The sequence below is a fragment of the Labeo rohita genome, chromosome 3 (genome assembly GCF_022985175.1).
Source record: "Labeo rohita strain BAU-BD-2019 chromosome 3, IGBB_LRoh.1.0, whole genome shotgun sequence".
NCBI lineage: Eukaryota > Metazoa > Chordata > Actinopteri > Cypriniformes > Cyprinidae > Labeo > Labeo rohita.
In genome coordinates, this window is record NC_066871.1 from 5823184 (window position 1) to 5841024 (window position 17841).

Sequence of the window (17841 nt, forward strand, 5' to 3'; positions counted from 1 at the left end):
CTGTCTCCAAGTCACGCCACATGATGACCCACGTGTTGGACTCACCCCTAATGGCTGTACGGACAGCTAAGATGGCGCTCCCTCTTGTTGCGGCAGCTACCCCTGATTCAAGTCAAGCTACAGGGCCGAGTCAAGCTACAGCAGTTGTTCCCCATGAGTCAAGCCAAGTCAATGTTGTTCCCGAGTCAAGCCATGTTGTTCCCGAGTCAAGCCATGTTGTTCCCGAGTCAAGCCATGTTGTTCCCGAGTCAAGCCATGTTGTTCCCGAGTCAAGCCACGTTACAGCAGATCTTCACAAGCCAAGTGACGTTATCGCTGCTGCTCTTCCCTTAATGGCAGTGGCCATGTGGTGTGTGTGGGCTACACACTGTGCTCCTGAGGTCACGCCTGTTCACAGGTCAGCCTCTGAGCTCTCGTCTGATCACAAGCCTGCACCAGAGCTCTCGTCTGGTCTCAAGTCTGCCCCAGAGGCCCCGTCTGGTCTCAAGTCTGCTCCAGAGGCCTTCCCCGTCGGAGAAGCTGCGCCAATGCCTCCAGAGGTGTCGGCGCCAGCCGTAGAACCTCTTACGGAGGGGGCGTTAACCACCAAACTCTCTGCTTCTCCCTTTTCCCTGTCTACATCCTCTGTCACTGTTCTCCCCAGGTCCCAGTCGATGACGCAGCCTCCTGTTCCGCCCCGGAGGGCTGCTCCGCCTCCTGTTCCGCCCGGAGGGCTGCTCCGCCTCCTGTTCCGCCCCGGAGGGCTGCTCCGCCTCCTGTTCCGCCCCGGAGGGCTGCTCCGCCTCCTGTTCCGCCCTGGAGGGCTGCTGCGCCTTCTCCCTCTATTCTGTCTGCCTCCTCTGTCCCTGCTCTCCCCAGGTCCCAGAGCGTGATGCAGATTCCTGTTCCGCCCCGCAGGGCTGCTGCGCCTCCTGCTCCGCCTCCTGCTCCGCCTCCTGCTCCGCCTCCTGCTCCGCCTCCTGTTCCGCCTCCTGTTCCGCCTGGGAGGGCTGTTGTGCCTCCGGCTCTGCCCTTGGGGGCTCTAGTGTCGCTGGCTCTGCCTCCGGCTCCGACCTGGAGAGCTGTAGCGCCGTCTGTTCTGCCTCCGGCTCCGCCCTGGAGGGCTCTAGTGCCACCTGTTCTGCCTCCGGCTCCGCCCTGGAGGGCTCTAGCGCCGCCTGCTCTGCCTCCGGCTCCACCCTGGAGGGCTCTAGTGCCACCTGCTCTGCCTCCGGCTCCGCCCTGGAGGGCTCCTGAGCCTCCTGCTCCGCCCTGCTGGGTACCGCCTGCTCCGCCGTGGAGGTCTTCTCTCATGATCTGGTGGTCCTCAGCTCCTCCCATCTGGCCGACTCCACCCTGGCCTCTTGCTCTGCTTCAGTCCCTTGTTTATCTCCCCTTACATGGACCTGGCCCTCCATCCCTTCCCCAGTTCTGCCTGAGCTCCTCCCCCTTCCTGGACTGGTATTTCTGTTTGGAGCGTCTGGAAGCCACTCTTTTGAGGGGGGGTTATGTCATGTGCCTGGTCTTTGTCTTCTGTATTCGTGTTTAAGGACTTTTATTTTGTAGTTTTTGTGTCTTATTGTTCCCTGCTTCCCTGTACCTCTGTTCCCTTGTTTGTTGCCATGGATCTTCATTGAACCACACCCACTCCCTCATCAGTTACCCCGGTTACCAATTAGATCATTACCTCACCCTGTGTATAAATAGTCCTTGTCTTTCCCCTGTATTTGGTCAGTTGTTTAATGTCTGTGATGGTTGCTCCCTGTTCTTGCCTGGTTTCTCAGTGTTCCCCGTTCTGGATTATTTGTTGTTTTCCTTGGATGTTCAATAAACTCCTGCACATAGATCCTCGTCTCATCTCCGCTTCGTTACACTTGGTTAAGTGAACATTCTATTTTACCATTTTGCAAACATTATGGGAGCGTTACTTTTCATTGTTCTCTTAACATTCTAAAACAAGTAGTAACATTTAAAAAAAATGTTATGAACACCTGTTTTAGAAAAAAAAAAGTTCCATGAATGAGGCATAAATAATGTTTTTGTGTTAACATTTTAAGAACATTACAGACCGTTTAACTTAACGTTCTATTAACGTTGTGGAAGAACGTTTCTTCAGAATTTTGAGAGAACCTTGCCTTGTTCTGTGAACAATTCCTGGTTAGCTGGATTAGTACCTGTCACATTGACTTTGTATGTGCTGACTGTATCCGTGTGTCATTGGTAATGCTCAAGTTGGAGGTGAATAACGATTAAGAACCTTGATTCTCCATCTCGGAAGCCTGCATTTCGAGCAAGGGCCCTGGAGATACGTGCTTCCTCTCGGCGTGGAGATGATCAAAGACACCACCGCCAAAATTGGCTAATGCCACAGAGTAAAAAAATCCAGCAAGACTCTTCTTAAATCTATTTAACTTGACATCTTGATATCTCCTGCGTGAGAGCCGCAGTTCTGTGGCTGAGATAAAGCGCAGTGTTTTAGGATCAAAGAAAGAGGCGCGGATCCTTGAGCGGCGCAGTGCTGTTATGTCACCCCCACCTCTGCGGGTTCCCCGTCTGAAGGCGCAGAGAGAAGAATGTCTTCTGATCTGCGTGCATGCAAGTTGCAAAACGAGTGGAAGTTGTTAGCTGAGAGAATAGATCTGGTGCGAGATGAGCTCAGAGTCTGTGGGAATAAACGGATGGCATGGTTTTGCATCAGTGCGCAAGTTTGGGATGCGTTTGTCAGAATCAAGGAGGTTCATAATACCTGTTAGCATTCCCATTTATCACAATGGCAGCTGCTCGCTCAGAAAGTATGTGATTTTTAAATCTGCCATTGTCGCTTAAGGGCGACCAGTTTAAATCAAAGCGATAACTCACCTATTATAGATAAAAGATGCTCATTTGTCAGCAAACTTATGGCACACGACTTAACTTTCTGAAGGATCATGACACTAGAGAGTGGAGAATTAATGAACTTTTGAAATAGAAAACACTCGAAATTGTAATATTTCACAATACTACAGTTTTACTGTATTTTTTAACAAATAAATGCGGTGAGCTCAAGAAACTGAGTAGTTGCTATCCAGTTAAACCTTGACACTGCTTTTGCATATGCTAATGGACATGATAAATTAGGTGTCGAATGATGAAACTTCCTCGAAGAGTTCAATTCCACACCACTTCGACCACTATTAAGTGTGTTGGAGAACAATGTGGCATTCTCATAATAGTGTGTTGTTCATTTTTCGCCCTTAGGGATGTTAGCTCTTGACGGGGCATTGCATCAGCAACACGTTTTTTTCCCTAATATTTTCCCGGTCTGTTTCATTTAAGTCCGTCGAGGACTTTGGTATCCTGGGCGGCAGATTATTGATTTGCCACAGCTGTGCATGCGCAGGATGTTGCAGACGGGCAAAGAATGTTTACTTCCCACATGCTTTCAGATCTCATCCTCAATCATTGATTCGAGCTTGACTTTTCCATTTTCAATCAGCCTGTCTCCCGCTGTAAGGCAGCAAAACACGCTACACTCTCCAGCTGATCCGAAGCAACTCCAAATGTGACTGTTCTATCAGATTACAAGAATCAAATATCTGCTTCCTTCATAGCAGGATCCCTTAAGACACAAGCCATTATGAATATTAATGCGCAAACACATCATATTCACGCAGAAATGTTGTTTGGCGTTTTCTCGGTTTTTGGGGCATCTTTGAGTCAGGATGTCTCAGACGTCACAGGCGTTCCCTTGAGATCTGAGCACGTTTGAAGGCGCGAGTCACTTGGCGCTCTTTGTAATGCTGTAGTAGACAGAGTGGAAAGCAGTTGTACAAAAGCTGCTAAAAATCTCTCAGTGCACGGTTCCATTCCTCACAGCACTGCGGGCTGCAGGCTCCGATTCAGCTGAATAATGCACTACCTCCCTCCTCACGGGGGCTGTAGGTCTGCGAGAAGAAAGTCTTCCCACTTCTGCCAGGCTTTTGTGGCTATTCTTTCACGCCTATGTGCGATTCTCACGGACATGTCTGCGCTAGTCCTCAGGACACCCCAGGAAATCCTCTTCACTGACCGTCTGATGGAAAGGTCCGACTGAAATCACTAGCTCCAATCTGGTTTGCTGGGATTACTCATTTCTGGTAGTAAAAGCACAACTGTTTTCTTAGCAGTCTGTTTGTGCAATGAGGAAAACCACTACATTCGCCAAGGCTTGCCAGGTTGGTGGCATCAAATTCATTTTCAATTTTGTTTAGAGAAGTATAAGAACATTTTCAGTATTTTTCTATTCATTAAGACTGCGTGGCACTATTCAATTTATTTTTTTTAAATCATTTTTTGCATCTTTTGCAAAGACTACTAAGGATGCCCGTTTCTGCAACTGAATAAGAAAATAAAAAAAAAGATAACTGTAACTTTTCATCTTACAACTCTGACTTTTTTACTCATATACTGGCTCACATAACTCAAAATTGCAAGTTACAAAGAATTGCGAGATTTACTTTTTTTTTCAGAATTGTGTGATATAAACTCGCAATTGTGAGCAAAAAAAAAACTTGAATTTCGAGATATAAACACAATTCTGACAAAAAGTCACAACTGTTAGTTTATATCACGCAATTCTGAGAAAAAAGTCAGAACTGCAAGCTTGTATCACAAAATTCCGAGAAAGAAAGTCAGAATTGAAAGATAGAAACTCATGATTGTGAGAAAAAAAGTCAAAATTGCGAGATTGTATCACACAATTCTGAGAAAGTAAAATTGCGAAATTTAAACTTGCAATTGTGAGAAAAAAAAATCAGTTTTGAGATATAAACTCAATTCTGAGAAAAAAAGTCAGAACTGCAAGTTTGTATCACAAAATTCTGAGATAGAGTTGCAGGATAGAAACTCGCAATTGTGAGAAAAAAGTTAGAATTGAGAGTTTATATCCCACAATTTTGACTTTATAACTCGTAATTGTGAGTTTATATCCCGCAATTCTGACAAAAAAGTCAGACTTGCTAGTTTGTATTACACAATTCTGAGAAAAAAAGTCAAAATGTGAGACGTAAACTCGCAACTGTGAGAAAAAAAAAACTGAATTTCAAGATATAAACTCACAATTCTGAGAAAAAAGTCATAACTGCAAGAAAAAAAGTCAGAATTGAGTTTATATCCCACAATTCTGACTTTGCTCGCACATGCACCTTGAACGATTTTGCGCTACTTAGTATGTCCACAAGGTGGCTACATTTTTGCTATAGTTTTGTCTGAAAAAGTATACAACAACCACAAAATTGAACTCCTGGAGATGCGAAAACAAAGAGTACAGACATTTTTATCAGTCATAACACCTGGAGAAAAACTGTGCAGGCACTGGACAAACATGAAACTTGAAAGTTTGCATTTGTTGAGGACTTCTATGTTCATGCTCACCAGCAAACAAAAGTTTCAATTTTAAAAGCCTCAACATTCGTCTGTACGCATATGCAACATTATTTACATTACTTAGATTTTACATACGTGACCCTTGCTGGCAAAATGAGTCGAAATGCGCACTGGCTAATTTTGGGCAAAAAAAGTGAAAAATGTCAATTTTGAGGTCTTCACAAAAATTTGTTCATTAAGCCCTTATCTAGCGATCACAATGCTCCAAATAGTAATTAAACATCAAAAAAATGATCTTAATTTTTAATGTTTTTTTGAGAGTTGTACTTTTTCTCTGCTCACTTTATGATGACTGCTGCTTCCTCTCAGCACAAGTTTGGTATAAAGCACAGCATTCAAGTTTGTGAATATTATGCGAATACCAGTGAAATGTGATGTTCAAACCCATGCTGATGTAAACAAAAGATTGCACTGACTGACACATCCGCAGCGTGCAAATTAAGACACGTCTCTCAGACAGTGCATGATCCCGATATACACAGCATTGCAGTATTTCACACAAACATAATCTGTTATGTCTTAAGTGAACATTTGGTTAACAGTTGGGGAAAAACATCTAATGTGTAACATTATATTAGAGCCGTGCTTTACAGTAGGCCTTAATACAGGCCTATTGTTACTCTAATAATAAAAGAAAAGAGGGAATCATTTGCTGCTCTTGATTGAACTGCTTTTGTAGTTTTAATAATCAGTTTACTTGTAATGAGTACACTGAAGTGATTACATTTGATTTGTTTTTCTTATTTGAATGCTTCTGTTTAGATGTAAGATGAAAAAAGTAATGCACCATTTAATTGGTTTATTTCTTATATCTGTTCTACTGTTTGCATTTTTGTTCTCATTTTTAACAACAAAGATCAAATTAAAAATAGCTATACTGTGATTATTAATACATAGTAGTTACTAGTAAGGAAAAAAGAGGTGATTTTGCTTTGGAACCATCTGAAAACTTTAACTCAATTTTTCTCAAAATTGACTTTGGTGACTCTGACTTCAGACGGGTCTAGCTCAGTCTTACTATGGTCGATTCCAAGAAATCATACATCATTTTGAAGTTTTTTTTTTAAAAGGAGATTGTGAAAATAAACTAATTTTTGAAAATTTGCTCATTGTGACTCATTTTGCCAGCAAAGATCACATATATTTTCCCTCATCAGCCTATTAAGGTATATTTCATATAAATTTGCCCCTAAATGGCATCTAATAGCAAACTGAATTGTGGTAGCTTTCCATGTCAGTCAGATGGTCTTTTGCTCTCAAAGTGGGCAGTACTTGACCTGAATAAACTTCATGCTAAAGTAAAAAAACTGGCTACGTAAGCACATTCTTCCTTGAATGTATATAGGCCTTTAAGAAACATTTTGTTAACACTGAATCTCAGTTTGATATCCTAAGCACAGGCTTAGCTGTGGAGACTGAAAAGATGATCCAAAGTTTTTCGCTTTTTGAGTCCCACACTCACCGCACCGTCTCCCTGCTGAACTGGCCCTTCCCCACGTCGTTGACGGCACACAGGCGGAACTGGTAAGAACGTGCCGGGATGAGGCCCCCGACGATCACGCTGGAGGCTTCTGGATCGATGTTGGCCAAGAGCACAGTCCAAGGTGCGTCTGTCACGAACAGAGACATGGACAATGGACTCCAGAGCTGAATGACGAGTGAAGAGTGACAGAAAAATACAACGGGCCAAGAAAACTCACTGTTCTCTGACACCTCCAGGATGTAACGGATGAGCGGGCTGTTCCCGTCAAAGGCCTGGGCCCAGGTCAGGTTGATGGTTCGTCTCTCCGAGCTGCTGAGGGTGGCGATGAGGTTCTCTGGAGCATGAGGCAACTGCCTGCGGAGAGAGAGAAAGAGCAAGAGGAAAGTAATAAAAAGTGAGAATTAATAATTCACACTTTTTACAATAATTTACACTGCATTTTAATTCAATTTTAAATATACTCTACCATTCAAAAGTCTGGAGGATTTTTGTCTGTGAAAGCTCACCAAGGCGGCATATACTTGCTAAAAAATGCAGTAAAAACAGTAGGGCTGCCACCTAATAGTCGACTAACCGTTAGTTGGCATGGTTGACCAAAATGTTATTAGTCGCTTAGTCGCAGAAAAAAACAAATTCACAGGAAGTGGTAAAGTGCCTAACGGACAGATCATTAACGGCTGGTCTGTGTGGTAGTATAGTACATTGGGCAGGACATCCAAATGCTTACCTATCATTCATTGACCTCAAATATGGCTTTTCATCTGAAAGATGTATATAGTAGCAATGTTACACGGTCGCTCAATTTAATGTTGATCTAAAAAAATATGCACTATTAAAGTGTCTGTGCGGTCACTTGCTCTTAAAATACTCCGTAATTTTTTCTCATACAGATAAGAGTAATACATCTTTCGAATCTGTAAAGACATGGGGCAGGACATCCAAATGCTTACCTCATTCATCAAAATTAAATATGGCTTTTAATCTGAAATATGTAAGTAGCACCATCTTTACATAGCTGCTCAATGCTCAGTCTAATGATAACCTAAAAAATATGCACTATTAAAGTGTCTGTGCAGAGTGTGGAAGCTAGTGGCTCGCTCACTACATGACAGATGGAAGCGCTGGTGCAGTCACTTGCTCTTAAAATACTCCGTCATTTTTTCTCATACAGATAAGTGTAATACATCTTTCACATCTGTAAATACTCTACGTTTATTTGTGTGCACTCACAATAACAACGATACGTTGTGCTTTTGTAAAATAATTAAGCAAACAGGATTCTTTTTCTGCCATCTCTGTGAACTTGAGCACAAAACTGTATGCTTGCCTTACAGACATGGAAAATATATCTATAAAAAGCGAAATATCTACTTTTAAATTAACCAGTTCCAATGGAAAAAAGTCGAAGTTATGCCGAAAACAAAGAAAGCACTAGTTAAACAATAAATTATTAAAACGTACTGTTTTTCCCTGACACATTCATCATTATTATATCTGTCGGTGTGCTGTGGCAAGCTTTATGCATGCGCTTGAGTGCTTGTTAGGCTATGTGAGCAATTAAAGACTCATTATTATGATTTATATGGTTTATTAAAAAACGTTGAGGGCAGCCCTGAAAAACAGAAATATTATTTCTATTGAAATATATTTAAAATGTAATTCATTCCTGTGATGCAAAGCTGAATTTTCAGCATTACTGCTCCAGAATTCAGTGTCACATGATTCTTCATAAATCATTGTAATATGCTGATTTGTTGCTCAAGAAACATTTTTTTTTTAATTATTATCAATATTGAAAACTGTCATGCTCCTTTATTGCTTGTTTTTAGGATCCTTAGATGAATAGAAAGTTGAAAAAACATCATCATTTATTTGAAAAAGAAATCTTTGTAACAAAATAAATTACTGTCACTTTTGACTAATCTAAAGCAACATATTGACCACAAACTTTTGAATGGTAGTGTACATAGTGTACATACATTTATAAAATAAACTTTTATTATTTGTTATTTATTTTCTGCTATTTTCCTAAGCTGCAAACAATTTGGCAATACAAATGTTCAATTGTTTGTCATGTCAATAAAGCGTACCAAATGATGCAGAGAAAGAGATAACCAGAGTTTTTATAATAAATATTGACTCTCTTGTTTATATAAATGTTGCCTCGACTGCTTTGCCAATTCACCATTATTTATGATGCAGATAAAATACAATGCACTTCTCTACTTGAAACAATGAAACATTGATAAAAGAGAGAGAGAGAGAGAGAAATGCGAAAAGCAGTGTCTGGTTGTTTGTTTACCATTCATTGTGCATTCTCAACAACCTATTGTCTCAGTTCTTTAAACCCCAATGGAAAAACAAAGCTCACAGATACAATCCAAATCGATGTCCAGGAGGAAGCGAAAACCAGCGGGAGAATGTAAATCTGTAAGGGTAAGGACACAGTGGGTAATTGGCTGGGGGAGAGCGTCTTTGACGCGTACCTGACTCTCAGGTGAGCGTTGCGAGAATCATTGCCTCCCACAGAGGTGACTTTACAGGTGTAGGTCCCAATGTCTCCCGACCAGGTCTGAGTTATATGTAGGGTGCCGTTGGAGTCGAGACGCAAGCGAGGGCTCGATTTCACGTCGATAACCGCTCCTCCTTTTTCCCAGATGTGCCTGTGAATAACATAGGCCTATTCACTTAGTCTTGTTCACAGCAACAGTACATGGCAAAGCTGTTTACTTAATGAATAAACACGCGCAACAGAAAATTGGCCGGCACACATATATGCACTCATACATACACATCAACGCTTCTTAATTGCAGCCACATCGTTTCCCCATTTAATCTCATCTGTCTTGCGTTTAATTAAAGTCTCCATCTAAGTTATTGCTTTGTTTACATATTCATCCGTTTTCCCTGATCAAATGAATAACAGCAGCCCAGCAGGTGACAGTTAAATCAAGTCTTATGAGAATGGATGTAATAAACACACAGGACAGGAATGGAATGGAAGGAGCAAGCTAGCATTGATCAAAGATGGAGCGTGAGATAAGGCGGGGTGTGTCAGAAAGGGAGAGAGAAAGACCATGGATGTTTAGACAGAGTTGACAACAAAGACATGTTGAGGAGGGTGAAGGATGTACCTCACTGTGACGCTGGGGTCGTGGGTCACCCCGCAGGTCATGGCTGCTTTTGTGCCCTTGATCACGCTCTGGTCCTGAGGTGGATTAGTGATCCGCGTTCGAGCTGCACACACAAATCACAGTGTAGTACTTTAATCGATGGCATTGATTTCCCTTTGCAATATCTGTTAGACATGCAACAGCCTTCTTTTGTGAAAAAGAAGGACAAGGCTTTAAAAAGAGTACTTATTATAAAAACAATATATTTTAAAAGAACAAATGTAAGTGTGAACTGAACGTAATGCTTTTGGACAAGTTATTTGCAATTAAATGAAAATGTAATATGGTTTGAATGTATATTAAATGCAATTACCAGAACTATAGAGTGCTTTTGACCTACTTAAGGAAGCCCTAAGTACATCTTCATATAAATTTTCATAATTACTTCTATTGTATTTGAAACATGGTTAAAGTGTACTTCCGAATGTACGGACATGAATGTAACTAATATATTTCAATGTCATTTCTCGAACTTGTGTGTTATGTATTTAAATGTATTTGTAATAACACTTTTGTAATAATGAAGCTGAAGTTTAGTGCATTCCAAATATATTAACTTAAATGAAATATGTAATCACACTACACCTAAAATTACATTTAAGTCATTTACATGTGCTTTAGTATGTTAGTATGTAACACGTCAAAATTATGAAAACTGTGACGCGGTTACGGATGAATCGGGAGACGTTGGATCCATTTGCAACAGTTTTATTAAATCCAGCAGAGTAAACAGGCGTAAATTATCAACGGCAGACAGTTGTGGTGAAGGCAAGAGCAGAGGGATAGTCAAAGTCCGTGCAAGAGGTCGGGGCCGGCAGCGAGCAAACACAATAATCCGGGGGAATAGCGAGGGTCGACAAAAGGCAGGCAGCAGAGGTTCACACACAACGTTAACAGTCCAGTTGATAACAGAAAGGCAGTCCGATAAGAAAACGCTCAGGATTGCAGGCATAACCGAACAAAACTTCGCAACGGACGTGCCGGCGCGGCACGCTAAAATGGCCGCCGGAGGGGAAGAGAACTGAGAGACCCGGAACCGGAAGTGGCGAGCCCCAGGCACGGGATTATGGGTAATGGAGTTAAAACTCCGGTGAAGGTTCCCGCTGGTGCGGGACAGGGGGAGCCACAGAGACCGCGCTCGTGACAGAGCCCCCCCCCTGCGAGCGTCTCCTGGCGCGAGGAGGCAACCGACGCCGGGGCCTTCCCCTTCCACGGGGGGCTGGCCGATCTGGGTGAGTAGAGTGGAACTCTGTGGTGAGGGAAGGATCCAGGATGTCCTCAGCGGGCACCCAGGACCGCTCCTCGGGGCCATAGTCCTCCCAGTCGACCAAGTATTGTAGGCGTCCGTTCCGGCGTCGGGAGTCCAGGATGGTATTGACTCGGTAGGCCTCCTCGCCATCGATGATCAGGGGGGCAGGTCTCTGTGCGGCGGTCTCGTCTAGGATCTCCGCCCCTCCTGGGCGACCAGCGGGCTTTAACAGGGAGACATGGAAAGTGGGTGAGATACGGTATTCTGAAGGCAACTCTAATCTGAATGATACAGGAGTAATCTGACGAATTATCTTAAATGGACCCACGTACCTGGGGCTTAGTTTCTTGCAGGGCAGATGAAGGCGCAGATTCCGGGTCGAGAGCCAAACCCATTGTCCGGGCTCGTAGGGGGGATTGGGACGGCGGTGGCGATCGGCCTGGGTCTGGTTGCGGCGAACCGCCCTCTGAAGATGCACATGGGCCCGGTTCCAGGTTGCCTCGCTCTGCTGAAACCAGGAGTTGACCGCAGGTAGATCAGAAGGCTCCCCCGACCAAGGGAACAGCGGGGGTTGGAAGCCTAGAATGCACTGAAAGGGAGTCAGGTTAGTAGAGGGTTTAAGGATGGAGTTTTGGGCGTATTCAGCCCAGAGGAGGAACCGGCTCCAGTCCTTCTGATGTTCTTGACAATAGGAGCGCAGGAAGCGGGTCAACTCCTGGTTCAACCTTTCCACTTGTCCATTGGCCTCCGGGTGGTATCCTGACGTGAGGCTGATGTTTACATCCAGAAGGTGGAAGAAGCTGGACCACAAACGTGAGGTAAACTGTGGGCCGCGGTCTGATACGATGTCCTCCGGGAGACCATAAAACCTGAATACAGAGCTACAGAGTGCTTCGGCTGTTTCCATGGTTTCCTGAAAGCGCACGGGAAAGTCTTGGGTGGCTGACCCTGACGTTGAGATAGGACGGCGCCTACTCCGGTGCTGGAGGCGTCGACCTCCACGAGGAAGGGTAGTTGTGGGTCAGGGTGCCGTAACACCGGGGCTGTAGTAAAGCGGCGACGGAGCTCGTGGTAGGCGTGGATGGCGTCGGGTGACCAGGTGAGGCGAGTGTCGCCCCTCTTAACCATGGACGTGAGTGGAGCGGCTACCGTGCTGAAACTGCGGATAAATCGGCGGTAGAAGTTGGAAAACCCCAAGAACCGCTGGAGTTCTTTGAGGGTCTTGGGACGGGGCCAGTCACGCACCGCCCTCACCTTAGCATCGTCCATGGCGTCGCCCTCGGGGCTGATGACATAACCCAGGAAGGCAATGCTTTCTTGATGGAACTGGCACTTCTCCTCCTTGATGTATTTCTCCATAGCCGCAGACTCTGGTTGAGAGAGTGGGAAGACGCGGCCACGTGGAGGTACGGCCCCTGGTACGAGTTCGATGGCGCAGTCTCCTGGTCTGTGGGGAGGTAACTCCGAGGCCCTGACCGTACTGAAGGCCTCGAGCAGGTCATGGTACTCCATGGGTATGGTGCTGTTGTGAAGAGGCGTGGCAGCACAGGGCGGTGCCTTAGGAGCAGGAGGAGTGCAGTTCTGCTGGCAGTGGGGTGACCAGTGAGTGATAATACCTCCAGCCCAGGAGATGGTTGGTTCGTGACGGTTCAGCCATGGGAAGCCCAGGATGATTGGTGACTGTGGTGAGGAGATGATGAAGAACCGGATGGTCTCTTGATGGTCGGGTTCAAGGCGGAGGGTGAGATCGTGAGTTGTGTGATCGATGCGGCCGGATCCTAGTGGTCTCCCGTCGAGGGCGGCCACTGACACAGGAGAAACACATGAGAGAGTGGGCAGTTGGTTAGATCTCACAAAATCCTTATCAATGAAGTTGCCGGCAGCACCAGAGTCAATTAGAGCGGTAGTCCTGATAGATCTGCCGTCAGAAATGAGTAAAACAGGAATCTCACAACGATTCAAACAAGGTCTGTTTTCACTCACCGAGGTGGGAGGTCGTGGAGGTCGGGTAGGACAGGAGGCCCGAATGTGTCCCGCTTGTCCGCAGTATAAGCAGAGATTGTTACGAATCCGCCGCTCCCTCTCCTCGACGGTGAGCTTGGTGGTCCCCAGCTGCATGGGTTCGGGGTTGGATGCGGTTGAAGGCTGAGTCTGAAACGGGGCGGTGAAGAGCCGGCTGGGTTTGCGTGAGCGCATCACGTTGTCGATCCGAATGGACAGATCAATGTACTGATTGAGGGTTAGGCCTTCGTCCCGGCAGGCCAGCTCCACCTGTAGATCCGAATTTAGTCCCCTGCGGTAATGGAGCTTGAGGGGACCATCGTTCCATCCACTTTGGGCCGCCAGTGTACGGAAGTCCAGAGCGTAGTCAGCGGCGGTGCGGCGGCCCTGCCGCAGTGTGACGATCTGCTCTCCAGCCTCGCTGCTCTCTGGACTTGGCTGAAACACCTCCTTAAAACTCTGGAGAAAAGTGGCGAAAGTGGGGTAGGTGGATTGACCCAGGTCCCAGACCGCGGTCGCCCACTCCAATGCCTTGCCGGTGAGGAGAGAACACACAAACGCAATCTTGCTCTCGTCCGTGGCGTACAGGTTCGGCTGCTGGTTGACAAACAGGGTGCATTGAAGTAGAAAACCCTTACATTTAGCAGCCGTGCCATCAAATTTCTCCGGGAAGGCGAGTCGGGGGCTGGCGGTGACTGGCTGGGCTGCTGGGAGTTGAGCAGGTGGAGGAGATGCGACGGATGGAGCAGCAACCCGCATGCCCTGGATAGCCTGAACCAGCTGTTCGGTCAAGGCAGACAAACGATCCAGTTGTTGCTGGTGCTGGGTCAGCATCGTAGCTTGAGCTGACATTTCCGACGCGATCCGTGAAACTGTCGCTGGATCCGTAGGTGGCGAAGTTTTCTGTGACGCGGTTACGGATGAATCGGGAGACGTTGGATCCATTTGCAACAGTTTTATTAAATCCAGCAGAGTAAACAGGCGTAAATTATCAACGGCAGACAGTTGTGGTGAAGGCAAGAGCAGAGGGATAGTCAAAGTCCGTGCAAGAGGTCGGGGCCGGCAGCGAGCAAACACAATAATCCGGGGGAATAGCGAGGGTCGACAAAAGGCAGGCAGCAGAGGTTCACACACAACGTTAACAGTCCAGTTGATAACAGAAAGGCAGTCCGATAAGAAAACGCTCAGGATTGCAGGCATAACCGAACAAAACTTCGCAACGGACGTGCCGGCGCGGCACGCTAAAATGGCCGCCGGAGGGGAAGAGAACTGAGAGACCCGGAACCGGAAGTGGCGAGCCCCAGGCACGGGATTATGGGTAATGGAGTTAAAACTCCGGTGAAGGTTCCCGCTGGTGCGGGACAGGGGGAGCCACAGAGACCGCGCTCGTGACAAAAACAAAATGTTTTAAAAGGAAACTTTAAAATAAAAATTTTCATTTGATATTATTCCACTGTGGTACTTCTTAAAAGAAGTCATAGTCGTGAAAGTGTTCTCTCTTTAAGTACACTTAGTACTAAAGTTTTCCCAATAATATTATTTATTCAATATAATTACATACACTTCTTTTTCACAAGGGTTAGACAACACTACTTTTGAAAGGCTGTCAAGGGAGAAACATGCTGGTATGGGTCAAGGATGTGACACGGATTTTTCTGTCCTATTAATTTAATGAAAAATACATTAAAATTCTATTCATACTTAAAATGACTTGAATACAGCTCTTCTATGATGAGCATTTTTGTAATTTCTAAATTAAAATGTATTTTGATATTATTTTGGGGCATAAAGTCATAAAGTCAAAAATGTAAAGGTGGTACAAATGTTCAATTTAGGAAAAAAAACAAAAAAGATTAAGGCCTCAATTAAATATGTAAAAAGAAAACCTTTTTAAAAAGTTCTGCATCATTTTTAAAAACATTTTTTTTTCTAGAACTAAAACAAAGAACAACTACATTGCTTAAAAACACCTGAAAACAAAAATGTACACCAAATTAAAGTCATGCAGTGCGATCATCAAACTTATATGATGCAACAAAAAAGACAAACCAAACCAAAACACAAAAACAAAGCAGACACCAAACCAAAACATAAAACAAAAGACAAAACAAAACAGAATACAAACCACACCAAAACACAAAAGAAACCAAAAGACAAACCAAATCACAAAACAAAACAAAACAAAAGACAAACCAAACGAAAATACAAAACAAAACAACCAAAACCAAAACACAAAACACAAAACAAAACACAAAATGAAAGAAAAACCAAACCAAAACAAAAAACAAAACACACACAAAAAAACACAAAACAAAACAAAAGACTAAACAAACCGAATCCAAACCAAAACACACAAAAAAGACAAACCAAAACAAAAGACAAGCCAAAATTCAAAACAAAACACAAAACAAGACAAACCAATCCAAAACACAAAACAAACCAAACCAGAACAAAACAAAAGACAATCCAAATCAAAACAAACAAAAGATAAAACAAAAAACAAACAAACAAACAGACAAGACAAAGCAAAACAAATGACAAACCAAATCACAAAACAAAACAGAAACCAAAACAAAACACAAGACAAAATGCAAAACAAATGACAAACCAAATCACAAAACAAAACAGAAACCAAACCAAAACACAAAAGGAAACACACACAAAAAAACACAAAACAAAAGACAGAAGATAAAAAAGACAAAAACCAAATCCAAACCAAAACACACAAAAAAGACAAACCAAAACAAAAGACAAACAAAATAAAACACAAAGCAAAACAAACTGAACCAAAACAAACCAAAACACAAAATAAAAGACAATCCAAACCAAAACACAAAACAAACAAACAAACAAACAAACAAAAAAAACGCAAAACAAAACAAAGGACAAAAAAACAAGACAAACCAAAACACAAAACAGAAACCAAAGGAAAAACACAAACGACAAAACGCAAAACAAAAGACAAACCAAATCACAAAACAAAACAGAAATCAAACCAAACCAAAACACAAAACAAAACACAAAATGAAAGACAAACCAAACCAGAACAAAACAAAACAAAATGCACACCAAAAACCACAAAACAAAACAAAAGACAAAACAAATCAAATCCAAACCAAAACACACAAAAAAGACAAACCAAAACAAACAAACAAACAAAAAAACGTATCTAAAACACAAACCAAAATACAAAACAAAACACAAGACAAACAAAAACAAAACACAAAACTAAACAAAAGACAAACCAAACCAAAAACAAACCAATCCAACATGAAACAAAAGACAAACCAAAACACAAAACAAAAGACAAACCAAAACAAAAAAAAACAAAAAACAAAAGACAAACTAAAACAAAAAAGACAAAACCAAAACACAAAACAAAGACAAAATATAAGACAAACCAAAACATAAAATGTCACAACCTAAAGTGGATCCCTGGAAGCAAACCCTCATGACTGTGTCAAATCTCTCAAAATATCAGATCAAAAGATTTACAAATGTTTTATGACAAATCAAGGTTAGTCGAAGTTGTAACATGTAATTTGGTGTGACTCCCCTTTTTATGATTAGGATGTGTACTGTATATTCACATGTATTCAAGGTGTACTTTTTACTTACGTAACATATTTTTAGTCATTATTAAAGTTAAATATTGCTTTCATATGGTTTCATACCATTTTCAAAAAAAAAGTTCTACATTTCTTGTGTATTTAACTATTTTTCCTTTTCTTTTCTTTTGCTCTTATTATGGACACTCTTGTACTATATATCACTGACCTAAAAAAGATCTACTACAGCAGCAGCAACTAACTGGGCCATGTTAAACAGATAAACCTTGACTCACTGATTAGGACACAGTGTAGGCGTAAGAAAGCGAACAGCGGGTCACTTCTCATGGCAATCAGACAGACCCTTATTAAACGGATGGTCAGAAGCTGCAATAGAAATCACATGCTATATGACCACGCTATATGAGACTAGCCATGCACTCACCCCACACCACTAGATCGGCCGAGGCTTCATCAATGCCACGGGAGTTACTGGCCATGCAGGTGTAGGATCCAGCATCAGACAGGTGAGAGGGGCTGATCAGAAGACTGCCAGACTCCAGCAGAGTGAAGCGCGGCAACTGCACCGAGCCGCTTGCCAGAACCCGATCAGCTGTGCAAAGATGAAGGGAAGGCAAAACACGAGGGAGAGACAGAGAGAAATGAAAATGAAGATCAAACGGACAAGACGGTCCCCAGCTCATCGGAAGACCATTGATTGGACACTTGATTTAGCTGACATCCCTAAGCTTGCAAAGATACATTAATGCTCGTAAGTCCACGAGACACTGATGAATATCTTTCTTTGAGAGAGATGACTGATTGGAGACTGACCTTTCTGCCATGTGATTGCGGGCCGCGGGGCCCCTGAGGTCTCACAGTGTAAAATGATGGACATGCCATCAATCACGGCGCTGTCAGATGGGCCGGCCGTGATGTTTGGGGCAATACCTGTCGCACAGAGAGAAGCTGGTGAGACACATATGCACATATTCATCCAAAAAC

General features: G+C 43.5%; 1 protein-coding gene across 3 annotated transcripts in view; it reads right to left on the reverse strand.

Moving 5' to 3' along the window:
• Window positions 1–17841, reverse strand: part of sdk2a (sidekick cell adhesion molecule 2a) — a 192355-nt gene that overhangs the window by 44081 nt on the left and 130433 nt on the right. For all 3 annotated transcript variants that reach the window (XM_051102943.1, XM_051102939.1, XM_051102933.1), the window contains exons 10-15: window positions 17671–17787; window positions 17282–17449; window positions 10000–10102; window positions 9352–9528; window positions 7083–7219; window positions 6845–6992 (exon numbers count right to left, since the gene is read on the reverse strand). In XM_051102943.1, coding sequence (XP_050958900.1) covers window positions 6845–6992; window positions 7083–7219; window positions 9352–9528; window positions 10000–10102; window positions 17282–17449; window positions 17671–17787 — 850 coding nt within the window. The remainder of the gene's footprint in view (window positions 1–6844; window positions 6993–7082; window positions 7220–9351; window positions 9529–9999; window positions 10103–17281; window positions 17450–17670; window positions 17788–17841) is intronic.